The sequence below is a fragment of the Opisthocomus hoazin genome, chromosome 1, assembly GCF_030867145.1.
Source record: "Opisthocomus hoazin isolate bOpiHoa1 chromosome 1, bOpiHoa1.hap1, whole genome shotgun sequence".
In the NCBI taxonomy this organism is placed as follows: Eukaryota; Metazoa; Chordata; class Aves; order Opisthocomiformes; family Opisthocomidae; genus Opisthocomus; species Opisthocomus hoazin.
Genome location: NC_134414.1, coordinates 129,270,337 through 129,284,509, shown reverse-complemented (window position 1 = coordinate 129,284,509; position 14,173 = coordinate 129,270,337). Strand labels below are relative to the sequence as shown.

Sequence of the window (14,173 nt, the reverse complement as noted above, 5' to 3'; positions counted from 1 at the left end):
CAAACCATTCATTTATGACCAGCTTACTATTAACAGGAAAGATTTGGAAACAGGAGATCGACACTGACCAATACAAACACCACTTTAGCCAATGCAAGACAACACGGCAGCAGGGTATCAAATTTGGATTCAACACACTCAGCTCACTTCATACCTTGGCACCTTCTGCAGGCAGCTCATGACGTCTGTGTTTCCTCATAAATACTGGATCAGAACTTAGGCGGTTGTGCCTTCCATTTATGTTTGAAATTGCAGTCAGTCCTGGTTTGGGAGAAGCATCACTCCCTATTCGACATCCTACTAACTGACTTGTCCCAAACACATCTCTGGGACAGAAGCCTTCAAGGGGCATGGGCTGGTCTCTGGAAGGCACGCTTTCCACATGATGCAGGTGTCTGCTTATCCTGTTGTCTGGCGGAATTGGAGGGGGTCTCTCCGGTGGAGGCGGTGGAGGATCACGCAAGGGAGGTGGCGGTGCTGGCAAAGGTTTGTCTTGTTTCCTCACCATACAAGGAGAAGACTAAACAACACAGAAAGTTTAAAAAGGAAGTTACATATAGGCATGCATATTTCTCTCATGATCAAGTACGGCTTTATCATTTCTAACAGATATTTTCAAGCCATCACAAGAGTACTTGCCAGTAGGTTAAATGTTAGTCTTGTCTTGCATTCTGCAGACAACCTGGTCTCTCGTAGGACGCACGCCCCTATTTCTAGTGTTGCAAGAGTAACCCAAGGAAGGAGGTAGACAGGAGAAAAGAAAACTGACTGAGGCAGATTTATCTGACCTGTAACTTTTTTCCAGAAGTCTTTGCTTTGATCCTTTCAATCGCTTATTTAGCTGATGAACGAATTCTGAGGAATGTTTGGAAAAAACTGAAAACGAAGCTACCAGAAAAAAACCCCAACTCATACAGGTAGCTGTATAGCTTCTAAGAGCACAAATCTGATAAAACCAGAACATTATCATTAGAAGTTATTTACTAACAGCATTTTACAAAATAACACTCAGGCCAGGTCTTAACGAAATGTTTTTCTCTTACCACCAGCTACCATAAGAAATACAGAAAAGATGATCTCCCTTGTAAGGTGTAATTTCCATGGACTCTGGTAAGCCTGTATATTACCACCACTGGAAGAGATGGAGGCCACAAAAGTTTTAGAGTAAGATTAGTATTTGCTCTGACTTGACAGGTTAGCCCACCATTATTCTTTGAGCAGCACCTCAACATGTTACTTGTCTTGAAAATAACATTCTACCTGCAGGTCTATTCATATAAATGGGACAGCATGTTAAGCAAAGAAGTATTTAAATTCAGCTGCTACTGAAGAAAAAAAAAGTTACCCTCACTGTCAAGGCAGGAACATAATGGCTAGGTCCAAATTATTTGTTATAGCTTATCATTATAGTTACAGTTTTTCATTGCAGAAAAAGAAAACAGTTTTTTGACTGAAGAAGTTTTGGAAGGATTAAATTGTCTGGTTTTGTTTTAAATATGAAATTTTTGAAGTATGGAATTATTCCTTGTTGACCCCATATTATTCCCCTTTCATCTCCCCCAGTGTTTTTTTCTTTCCCCCAGGAGAAGTTTGAAGGAAAAAACCAGCGTTTTCAAAATAATGTCAAGGAAAAATTTAAAGCAATGTTAATGGTATTTCTGATTTTCTGTTTTTATAAGACATGAACTTTGTAAAAATACACTATTGTAAAATAAATTTTTAATGGACGTGCAAAATCTTCACCACATATCCTCAATGTGTTACACATTCCCTTGTATAATATAAAAAGTGATGAAAAGCTTAAAGAAACTATTCAAACTTCTATTTTTTCCTCTAAATTATAAACAGCTAGAAACTTAAATAGAGGTTGATTTTCAAGCTTGAAGTAAAAACCTGACAAAATAAATAGGGTACTTCATACTGGATTATTATGAGCATGCAGATTTCAAGTTATGTTTTGAATTTTAATTTGAATTCATCATCTAAAAACTTAAATTTAAATCTAATTCCCCCTCTGTTCACAGCAATCACAACAAAATGATCAACTCATAACAGAGAGTGACAAACATAGTATTTGTTCTCATTCATGCTTATCCACTCAAAAAATCATTAACTCTAATATCTTAAGTTTCACAAAACATCGCATATAATTTATTAGCTACAGAGTCATTATTTCCCTTGAAACTTCAGTCCTAATACATGCCAGTTAAGGTTCTGAAAGTAGGGTATCTGCATGTATTTTTCTTGTAAGAATACTGTGGAAACTGAGTATAAATCATCACCACAGCACAACATATAATTTAAATGAGATAATGACCTTAAAATGTATTAAGGAAACTTTCATTTCTATTTATTTTAATGAATCAGGGTTTATTACAGAATTTATCCATTACAGCCATGTCTTTATAATTCTGACCATAACCAAGTGCAATACAATCATCAAACAGAGGTCACATTTGACCAACAGATTTAGCTGTAAACATCTGACTATGTAAGGTATTATGCAAAGGTACAAGCACTTGCCCAAGTCAACGGAAGGAGAAAAGAGATGTAATCAATGTGGATCTAATCTAAAGCTTTCCTAAGCTATAAAGAACTAAAGTTCTTTTGGACAGAGCAAACTCTTGGAAAAGAAAACACAGAGAAAACAGTCTACCTTCCAAAACAAAAAAGCAAGCTCACCTTGAAAACAATCAAATACAATTCATCAATATTCATATATAAAGAAATAATGGTTGAATAAAACTCACCTTTGGTGATCCAGTTGGGCTGGCACATGGTGACCGTGCTACTCCCTTCTGAATAAGATCCAGACGAGGAGGTACAGGTGGAAGACTAAGATGTGGGATTTGCAGGGGGTCTGGAAGCGGTTTTCTTCTTTGTGCAAGAGGGGAAGACCCTGGGGAAGTCACTGGTGAATTCTGCCTCTCATTGCACTTCAAGACAGAAAAAAAATATTCCTAGTATTCATCTGATGACCAAGTACACAACTTCTATTCCATGACTAAAACATTTGATTTGTCAGGTACTTACTAATAGTCATCTATCATAATGGACACCCTGTTACTCTTAATTAATAGACAGTATAGGCGCCCAGCTTACGGTTACTGAAAAAGAAGTCAAAAAGTCATTCTACCTCAAAACTAACCAAGATTCATGTTAACTTGTGACGAAAATAAAAGAATATATATTCCAGTAATTTGTTTAAAAAACAAGGAATTATTGCCATACAAAAGGAGACCATCACAAACGTAGACAGATTCCCCTGTAGTACTGCTGCTCCTGATGACCTTTTTATTCATGGAGTACTCCATCTAAAATTCTATACATGATTTTTAAAAGCCAGATGCCTATGATATTGTCTGTTAACTACAGCTCATTTTCAAATCACAGAAAATGGAATGTACGTGTCTTCTGCAAACTTACTAATCAAAATCATCAACAAGCCAGTAAGTAAAGCAGTTATTTCTTACCTCATTTATTTGCTGATTTGCAAAAATCATTTTAGGACAATTCCATTTATCATTTTAGCAAATATTAAACTAATGACACAAACACACTTAATGTCCCCCAAGTGACATATTCCCCCCACCTTGACGTGTCCTTTCAAAATCAGAACAAAAGATTTCAATCCTCAGTACAGGCTCCACGCATTTTTGCAACTGGTTCCTGAACCTCACCTGGCTGAGTTTTAACAAACACAATTTAGTTGTTTGCATAAATCAGTTAAAGTTACTTCTGGGGACCACTGTGTTTGTGTCAGTGTACAGTAAGAAAACCTGGATGTTTACGCTGTTCTGTGCTCTCCTGGACAGTAGGCATGAGTAGCTAGAAGACATTCACACCAAGCATCAGCCTCAGGCCACTTGCACAACGAGTCATTGTAGCGTTCTTGCTATATAACTTGCCTGTAGAGGCTAACAATCTGCCATCTTCTTAAGGCAAGCATATAAAATTGCTCACAAAAACGCACCCATCTCTAAGCTAAATCACTTTGACGAAAACCTTTCCACTCTTTTCATAAGCTTTTTCTCACCAATGCTATACATCTCAGTGTGACAAGGATGGGACTAGGAAGTTCTTTAGCAAGGTAAACAAGTAAAAAATACTACCTTTCTTTACATATAGCAACTATATTAAAGAATCTGAAAACTTCACAAATTCAAAAGGAGATTCAGGAAAAGAATCTAGTATACTGACTCCTTACCCTATGCACTACACTGGTTAATATTGCAAGAAAAAAAAAGACAGAATAGTGAGGAGGTTTTGAAGAGCTAGAAGGCTGAGGTTCAGTTCCATTGCCAAAATGATTTTTTTGGTGATGCATAGGGTCTTATCACTTGGTCTACATGTGTAAGCGCAGTGTCACAACTACATACTTAATCTCAAGAGATTAAGCAACTCAAGATTTGTGCTCTTCATGGCTACCAGAAGCTTCCCAGTTTGTCCTTTCTATAAAGAAGTGTCCATAATAGTCATATTAAATAGCTTGAATATAGTCCCTAAATTTTTTTTGTTTCCTTTAAACAATGAATGTCCTTGACCTGGACTGGAAGTCCATGAGGAGAAACACACGAATGATTATGAGGTGCTTAGCCTTTCTGAACGTTATGGGAAGTTGAATAACTAGCTAGATATGTATCTCTCAGGCATGCCTGAGCAACCGTAATTATAAAATTACTGTAAACTGAATATCAATTCATTCTCCTTAACAGAAAGCATCTATCAGTTAAATAGCATAATAAACACTATCATTTAATAGCATTAGTTTTCAAAGTTTAGTTATAATGCCATCAAGCATTCCTAAAAGTCAAGAGCCATGTAATATATTCAATGCTTCGGCCTCAGCATCAAACAGAAAATGTATTTATTACCCAAATTATTTGAAATAGAACCAAATAAGGAGGTGTCTCACCTCCAAAAAGATACAATTATTTAAAATAAATGAAAGCGTTGTAGTAAGTCTCTGTATTTTAGGTGTTGCACAACATACTGTGTCTCAGTCAGCAGGGAATTGCTCCAGAAGATATAAGAAACAATCCTATATACAACAGGAGTTGGAAAAAAAGAATAAGAAAAATAGGAAATGCTGAAAAAGCAATACTGGAATACTGGAATTTAGGATGTTCTAATGGTCACACCATCACATTAATTAACTCAACTTCCTGAGAGAGTAACCTGACAGAGTTTCAAATGTCACCCTGTGTGCAGTCATGTGAATCCACAATTAAATGAACAACACTGTAGTGACAGCATTATAAGAATATCCATCACTGTTTATCTATGACAACCTTTCCTTACACAGCTCTGCTCTACAGAATCACTAGACAAAGTGATATGCTCCTCTTTCCGTAAGCCCACTGGTCTCATCCACATGAGAGTTCTTTTCTCCTGTCATAACAACAGCCCAGCTCCAGGAGAGACAGAAATCATGGAAATAGTCACATTTAAAACTCACTGGAGACTTCTGTTATTTTCCGATTTATGGAAACAAGTGGCTGAAAGACACATCTAATATGTAGTAGGCAAAAACGAGAACAACATGAAAAGTTATTTAAAAATTCAAGATTCTTACAACCTGACATAGTTTTAATCCTGTTGAAACAGGAGATAAATTTATGTGATAAACTTCTAGTTCAATATATAATTGGTATTTAGCTGTCTCTACCCACCGTATTCCATGAATGGTAAATCACAACTGCCAAAATGAAATGGAAATTTTTCTAAGTGTGCGAAAGGACTTCAATTTAAGCTTATATCAATGCCTTGTTTCAGAATAGCAAAATAATCTTTCAGACCCCTGAACTACTATTGCCTACAGCCACAATGCTATCAGAGCATGCTTTGGCTCCGGAGATTTCAAAAAGAGAATCAGTGATGGCCAACAAGGTTAAAGAATAACTTATGGGGCATAAGGATGAAAAATTAAAAGAAAACAGCTCATAGTAAAAGCAGCTTCTCTCCCATACAAGGAAGCTTAATCCATGTCACCACTTTGTACTGGAGTAAAAGAGAATGCTTTGCTAGGAGAAACTATAAATTATGATTCCTTCTTTAGATCTACTGAAACTCCACATAAAACATACAAAAAAAATATTCCACAGTAACAACAGGTTTTCTTCAGCATTCAGTATCAGATTTCCACCATATTCTCATTATTAAAAAAAACCAAACATATTTGTCTGTCCACCCCCATCCAATAAGTCTAGCAGAATCATTTGATATTTGTTGACAGCAAGGCCAACAAGATGGCTGCAATTCATGCGGACACCAGGGCATTAACAGATGTATGCAATACCCGTTCTTTTTAGCAGACTCCCTAAGGATGCAGAGATTTAAAATTTTTCTGTTTATCACCTACTGGAGATTTCTGTGTATTTTCTGTTCACTGGAAATAAAGCAGCAATGAGAGCAGCACAGTGACAAAAAGAAAAAACGAGCAAGCAATTAAGACACAAACCAATACAAATGAACCAGCAGTGACAGAAGACAGACCTTCAGTGTATAAAGGGGCTCTGCCGCAATACACGCAGACCTGTGCAACAAAGATGTAATTAAGGAAAAGAACACAGGCTCCTTTGTAACAACATGGACTTCATCTGGGTGGCATGACTGCTGCCAAGGGAAAAGCAGCTGTGACTGACTTTGCAATTGTACTGCAGAATGGACCACACTTGTGTTATTTAATAAGATGTATTTAATACTGGGATATACCGGTATCAGTTTGCCCCTAGTGGCTGTGAATTCAAGAATGAGCCTGCTTCTGACATTGATTACAATTTCTAGCAAAGGTTTTTCTGATGGAAATATTAGCAGTTGGGCTATTGAATCGAGACTTTTAGCTTCAAACCCCTTTCTGCCAGATAGGCACATATGAAAAGGATACTCCACACAAATCCTAACAAGTGGCTGCCTGAGGAATATTATCCTGATTGCTAAATATCCTGCTGCAGCAAACTCAGTAATTTTATAAATTGCTTCATGAGACATCGAAGAAGGACCAAGCAGATCTACACCAGAAGTGGACTTCTCATTTCCAAGTAGTTCCCTGAAGTTTCTTTATTTACAATCAGGTAAGAGTGACTCGTGTATTTGTTGTTTCTTGTTAAGATAAGTTGTGACCTAGACAGATCAGTACAATCTGGACTTAAAAATTTGTATGAGGATATAAAGTTACATCACTTAACACTGATGGCTGTAAACATTTTTTACATAGATGTTTGCTCTTTATTTGATCATTCCTTTGCTGACCCAAGAAAATGCATGTGAAGGAAGGGAGAGGGAGTTAAGGCTGAGAGCACCACACTGCCCAAGGGCATCAGTAATACATTTCTTAACTAAGGGAGGCACACTGCCTCCCAGCATTTACGCCTCTTTCAAATACCACTAACTAAGCAGTTAAGGACTCTCTTGTTGTGTGGCATGATTCTCATAAATTCCCACAAACTAGGTGTACCATTAAGAAGGAAGTGATACGTATGTATAAGATCGTACAGCTGAAGGGAATACCTAGACATGTATTTGAAGAGCTTTTTTTACATATTCTTGATTTTATATGATGAAATTGAAAACATTACTATGAAATACATGCCTTTTTTCATTACCAAAAAAAAGACAATTTAATAATATGGAAATGAGGAGAAGGAGTCAAAAACACAGTCTCCTCCCATATTTTGAGAACCAAAATCTTTCGTCATGATTTGTTAAGTTTGACCTAACTCATCTGCTGGAAGAAGCCTAATCATGACAAACAGTGACCTTCAGCTTTGACAATTACCTATAACTATTTTGAAGTAACAGTGTGAATCAAAGCCAGGTTTTGCTGGATTCAGACAGCTAGGAAATTAATTCCAGAGAAGATGATAACTGCCCAGACAAGCTAAATTCATCTAGTTTTAGAAGAAAGTGTTTTTTAGAGACCGTTAGAGACTGTTAATTCACTTTAAACTATTGAAAATGTCAGTCTCCTGTACTGCTAGGACCTTCCTGTATGTCTTCATGTAACATTATTTGGGTCAAACAATTATCTTCACACTTATGAATTCAAAATTATTCGCTCTTAACAAGAACTCTTGTGATAAGCATTTTCCTTATTTTCTTTCTTTTTAAATGAAGTGAATTGAGTTACGTCTTGTACAACATAAAGTGTCAGATAATTCATTGGGATAGTGGAATACTAAACATTACGGAATAATAAACACAGTCTACTAGACACTCAAATGCCCTCTTTAAAAATGAAAAAAACCACACCATTTTTTATATTTACCTAAGCCTCTAATCTGCACATTTTTTAATGTGCATTTCATAACATTGTGTTTGGCTAGCACAAACGGTATAAAGCTGAGAAAATGAACACTTCAGGCAATAACTGCATTAGCTGATCTGATACCATGGGGCTGGAAATTTCTCAGCGATGAGACAATTAACAGAGGTTTTGGCACCACTCTTCATTTTTCTTTCATAAAGAAGTATCTGAAGACGATTTGGAAATTAAAAAAAAGCAAGCTGCTTGATGAAGCAGACAAACAGATTAATTGCAGCTCATTTCTCTAAAGCCTGTTACAGCTGACTTGCTGCTGCAGAATTGGTAATTTTCTGATATCCAACTTATATTCATAATTCTTACAATTTTTTTGTCACCTGCTTCACCTGTATCTTCTTTAATGACAAGTCCAAAGTGTGTTTTTCAGCTTTTCATTTTGTCAAGAAGAGATCACTTAAAAATCCACCCAGGTCCCTCAGCCAGTGACGAACCTGACTGCGTGTGCTTCTAAAACAAGCTTACTGCAAATATTCTTTGCATTATGAATGTATTTCCAAGTACAAGTCTCAAAGATACTGAAAACTGGTAGTAACAGCTTAGAAACATTTTAACTGTGCCCCTCCCACAAGGCTTTCAGGACAGTAAGGATTAATTCAAATATTTCTGCAACACATCATCAAGCCCTACAGTCACTTTCATCAGGACTTCATGACTCTGGAACTCTCCTCTTCTAGCAAGTTTAACATCCCAGATCACCATTAGCCAGATATGCCAAAGATTTTCTCAGTAACACCACACGGTCTAGCCAGGTGATTTGAGACAAAATCAGCCTATTTCATTTTCAAGCAGTAACAGTTTTATGTTGAGAAAGCAAGTGACAACCCTTGCAATAAAATAAGAATTGAAAAATTTGTTCATTGACATTACAAAGTAACAACAGTATCAGCAGGCTGGCTGCAAGAACTGAATAACTGTCTTTGTCATCTAACTTCCACTGCTTCAATAAATCAAATGACTGCAACACAGCCATTACGCAGTACCATGTTCATATTAACAGCATTAACAAGAAATAAAAGAAAAATTAAAAAAAGAGTAAAATCCTACATAATGTCACAGAGGACAAAAAGAATTTATTCTAGCAGGCTCTGAAGAAACACTGCTTAGCAGGAAAAATAAATAATGATTAAAAGAAATAGACAAGGCTGGTGAAAGCATTATAGCAAAAAGTGTATATAAATTATGCCATATTCCACACAGGCATGGGGTTAAAAGCTTCACTATACAACCACTGGTGACAGTTTTCAGAAGAAAACAGCAGCTGAAAAATCACCAAATGACCTGATGACTCAACATTTTCCAGTAAGGACTTCAAGAGGCTAACAAAGAGTGGAAAACGCTGTTCCTAAACTTCAGGGATAATCAGCAGGTTTCTTTCCCTGAAAAATGAAATTAATGACCTAAAAATAGCAAGCACCAAAGCACTCAAGCACTCGGTGGATAATGAAAACAAGACTTCTTATAGTAAAGCCTACTGTTCCTTCTTTTGATAAAAGCATAATGCATTTTTGCCTTATCATGGAAGTGATAGTGTTATAAAAGCCCATCAATTCAAGGCTATCTCACAGAGGTCAGGCTGCAGACTGCAATTTAAGTCCAGGCAGGAAGGATAAACTGTTCCCAAGAGAAGGCCATGTTGTATTACATACACAACTCAAGAATGATTCACATGATTTAAGAGGTTAGGAAAGGTATCGGAAGTATGTATATTACCTGACAGATACTCTCAGATATGAGGGTGAAACACTTGTTTCTTGTTTTGTTTTTGTTTTTTTCTTTAATACAACAATAAGGAAATGGAAGAATGAGATGTTACAGAATTAATTCCAAGGCAACTACTCAATCTACATGACCTTAGTAAAATGTAAAACACAGAAAATTCACTGTAAAATTCAATGTCACATGGCCTATGACAATATCTATTCCAGGCTAAAATACAGTAGTGAGAACTACCAAAATAAAATACACTTTTGTTCATGAGAGTGCTAATTTATCACTGATAAAATCTCGTGTGATGAAAGAAAGAATCCAGAACTTAACATAGAGCACTTTTTAGCGCAAAAAAACATCCCAAAACACAAAGTCACTATAAATAATCTCAGATACACTTTTCCCACTAAAAGCAACTAATACTAAAAATACAGGAAAAAAATCATAGACAACTCCCAGGAAACATGATTAAAAGCTACTTGTGTGCAATATGAATTGGGTTCCAAGTCACCTTTAGAAAGTAGTAATGTATATTATTTATTTAGAAATTCAATTTTAATTCTAAAACCTTCCATGCACGTGTATACACACGTGCACAAAACTAATAATTTATTCTGTATATATGAAAATTTTTGTTCCTTGCAAATAAAAGTTCAGGAATTGTCCATACAGTGTATTTTGGATAACAGTCTCAGGTGGTGCAAACCCATGCTTCCTCCATTATGAACAGACTACACATAGCTCATCAGTGAGAATCTGGAGTATTTTTTTTTTATCCTATTAAACTTCAGCATCATTTCTGCAATATTGATGCATTTTGTTTTTTCAACACAAGAACTGTTTAGTGAGTTGCTGAAACCTAGAGCATGAAGTGCAACCTTTCATGGTTTAAAGTTACAGTCAGCTTCATTTACAAACTTCTAGTTTTATCTGTCACACAGTATTTGAAAATTTACCTTTCGGACTGAAGCCAAACGATTCATCATTAAAGACTCTTCTCTGTCATCATCGTCATCTAAGTCCAACATGGGCATACTAAAGCTATCAATAATACTGCAGCACCTGGAGTTTTCATCCCTTGGATCAAAGGGATCCACAATGATTGGTTCAGTTCCTTTGATTTCACAGCGGCAGAAAGGACAGCCTTGACCATCAGATTCCTACAGCAAGACAAAACAGTACGTAATTCTTTTAAAAATAAAAAATAGAAGTAAATTCAAAAATAGGTCTTATATCTTTCTACAAAAAAAGCCCGTAACAGGTCCCCAGGAGCCTCTAAAGAAGCACTGGAATAAACAGGAAACAGATTCATGGATATTTAACTATAGTAAATAGCAAAATGACTACACTTTTAAAGCTGTCTCTCTTGAAAAGTTAAGCTTCACTTAAAAAAAACAAACAACAAACAGTCAAAATGCAACCATTGTCTCTACAAAGCACCAAAATTGTAATTGTCTTAGTATTACAGGTAAGGAAGTAACACCTTGCCTTTTAGGATTACAATTTTCCTATTTCTTCAGAGGAAAGAAGGTGAGGTGTGTAGACAGAGATAATGCATTTTATTATGTATCTTTTACATTAAATATAAAGTATTTCTTTTTCATTTTAAGTTAGAAAATGCAGATGAGCCTTAGAAATGCAGCTTTTGTTCTCTGAAGAATACATCTACAGTCCATCACAGCTGCAACATACCATCATTCACCAATATGCATACAGAACATCTAAAGCTACATACTTTTTTGCCATGTTTAACTAACAAACCAGGACTTTACTACATTTTCTAGAAATTATGTAAAACAAGGAACTATTTTTACATGTTATCAGAAACAAGAATTAGCTGAATTTTAATTTCTAAGTAGTATAATATGTTAAATGATTTTCAAGCAGACATATTTCCATCCTTTTTACTGATTTCAGGCATATTTTTTGTAGATTTCAGACTACTAATGAACAAAAATATCAGAGAAGTCTTTCAAGCACTTACAAAGAATTTTTTTTCCATCAAAAGGCACAATGTAGATTTAAATTAAAAACAAAAAAAAACCAAACAAAAAAAAAAACCAAACAAAACCAAAACAAAACAAAAACCCCACACACCCAAAAGAGCTCTGAAGGTTTGAGAGATCAACATAATTCAACCTGAAATTCAGAAACCACATTGTGTCCTATTTGCAGTCAGGTAGACAGACAGTTAAAAAGATACAAACACCAAAATTAATTCTAAACAACCTACCTATCCTGAAATACCATCAAGCAAGCACATCTTTTTGATTTCTCAGATGTAAGGACAGCTTTAATTTTATTCTAGCATTATTTTTATCTTGACACTTGCCAGTCTTACTAAACTGACAGATCATTTTACAGTTTGTGGAAGAACTGTATCCCAAGGCCAGATAACTATAAATGATGTCTCCTGACAACAGATGTGTATTTGCATGGTTAGCACTGAATTTTCATTTTGTACAGAAAGACCTACGTAATCTACTTTTAGCAGTCTTGCATCCTAATTACAAAGGACTAGTCAACATCACTTCCTACCTCAAAGAGCATCTCCAAATTATATGGACCTACTGAAGTAATCACTGTCAAGTGAAAAGCTCTCCCTTACTCATACAATTCTTTACAGTTTCATTTTCCAAAAACAGCCTTACAGATGAGGCACAGAACTTTTCATTTGCAAAGCTTTCTTGTTTCTCTGTTGCCAAATACATCTGTACTAGCAGTTTCCTTCCTTTCTTTTCAACAGCACTACGTTCACCAAAATATACTGGGTAACCAACACAGCAGCATAGACTTGTACTCAACAGTATGAATGCAACTGAGAAATTGAAACTAAGATCTGTCTATGGGAATACGCACATTTGTCCATGCCCACAGAAAGGTTATTTAGAACACTGAGAGAGTAGCTATTGTGAACCTTACAATGCAGCATATATGCCCATATGCTTTTAGAATCAAGTCCAGACACGTAGTTTTTGGACAAGAGACACAGACTTCTGTGGAGGAAAATGACATGTCCTGGGGTGCATCAAGAAGAGTGTGGCCAGCAGGACGAGGGAGGTTCTCCTTCCCCTCTACACTGCCCTGGTGAGGCCTCATCTGGAGTACTGTGTCCAGTTCTGGGCTCCCCACTTCAAGAAAGATGAAGAGCACCTGGAGAGAGTCCAGCGGAGGGCTACGAGGATGGTGAGGGGACTGGAGCATCTCCCCTACGAGGAGAGGTTGAGGGAACTGGGCTTGTTCAGCCTGAAGAAGAGAAGGCTGCGAGGGGACCTTATAAATGCCTACAAATATCTGAAGGGTGGGTGTCAGGAGGATGGGGCCAAGCTCTTTTCAGTGGTGCCCAGTGACAGGACAAGGGGCAATGGGCACAAACTGAGGCACAGGAACTTCCGTCTGAACATGAGGAAGAACTTCTTCTCTCTGAGGGTGACGGAGCACTGGAACAGGCTGCCAGGGAGGTTGTGGAATCTCCTTCTCTGGAGATATTCAAGACCCGCCTGGACAAGGTCCTGTGCAGCCTGCTGTAGGTGACCCTGCTTCGGCAGGGGGGTTGGACTAGATGACCCACAGAGGTCCCTTCCAACCCCTACTATTCTGTGATTCTGTGATTCTATGTTACTCCTGTCGCGTAATACAAAAAGGAAATACTTAAACCGACTCTTATTTGAGAGACTGATTTCCATAAAGGTGAACAACTCTGAATCATCCTCAGTATTCCATGCAGATCTGATGTTGCTTACTCAATTTTTTTTCGGCTTAGTAAAAACATCTTTATTGGACCTCGAGGCATGTTTAATGAGCCATGATGCTGCCAGTTAAATACCAGCCCACCAGAAGTTCACAACAGCCGACGCTGTTACAGTGTAATATTTCTTCATTGCCTCACTAATTATACAAAACTTAAATTTGTAATGGAGTCTGAAATGTACCTGGCCCATTACAGCTGGTTGCACTGTCCTGATGAAGCCTGATGTTTTTGAACGTGTCAGTTCTCTGAACCTAAAACGTTTCGTTGTCCTCTTCCTGAATCCCTAACCACTGGCCAAAGTACTGAGGACCTTTGCTTCTCAAGTCCCCAAAATCAGAGCACATCACTGGCACAACGCTGCAACATGCTGGTACCATGGTATGAAGTAGCAA

General features: G+C 36.9%; 1 protein-coding gene across 2 annotated transcripts in view; it reads right to left on the bottom strand.

The window, feature by feature from the left end:
• The window catches only part of CBLB (Cbl proto-oncogene B), a 131,708-nt gene that overhangs the window by 28,880 nt on the left and 88,655 nt on the right, over positions 1 to 14,173 (bottom strand). For both annotated transcript variants that reach the window (XM_075435514.1, XM_075435519.1), the window contains exons 10-12: positions 10,987 to 11,190; positions 2,751 to 2,936; positions 155 to 520 (exon numbers count right to left, since the gene is read on the bottom strand). In XM_075435514.1, coding sequence (XP_075291629.1) covers positions 155 to 520; positions 2,751 to 2,936; positions 10,987 to 11,190 — 756 coding nt within the window. The remainder of the gene's footprint in view (positions 1 to 154; positions 521 to 2,750; positions 2,937 to 10,986; positions 11,191 to 14,173) is intronic.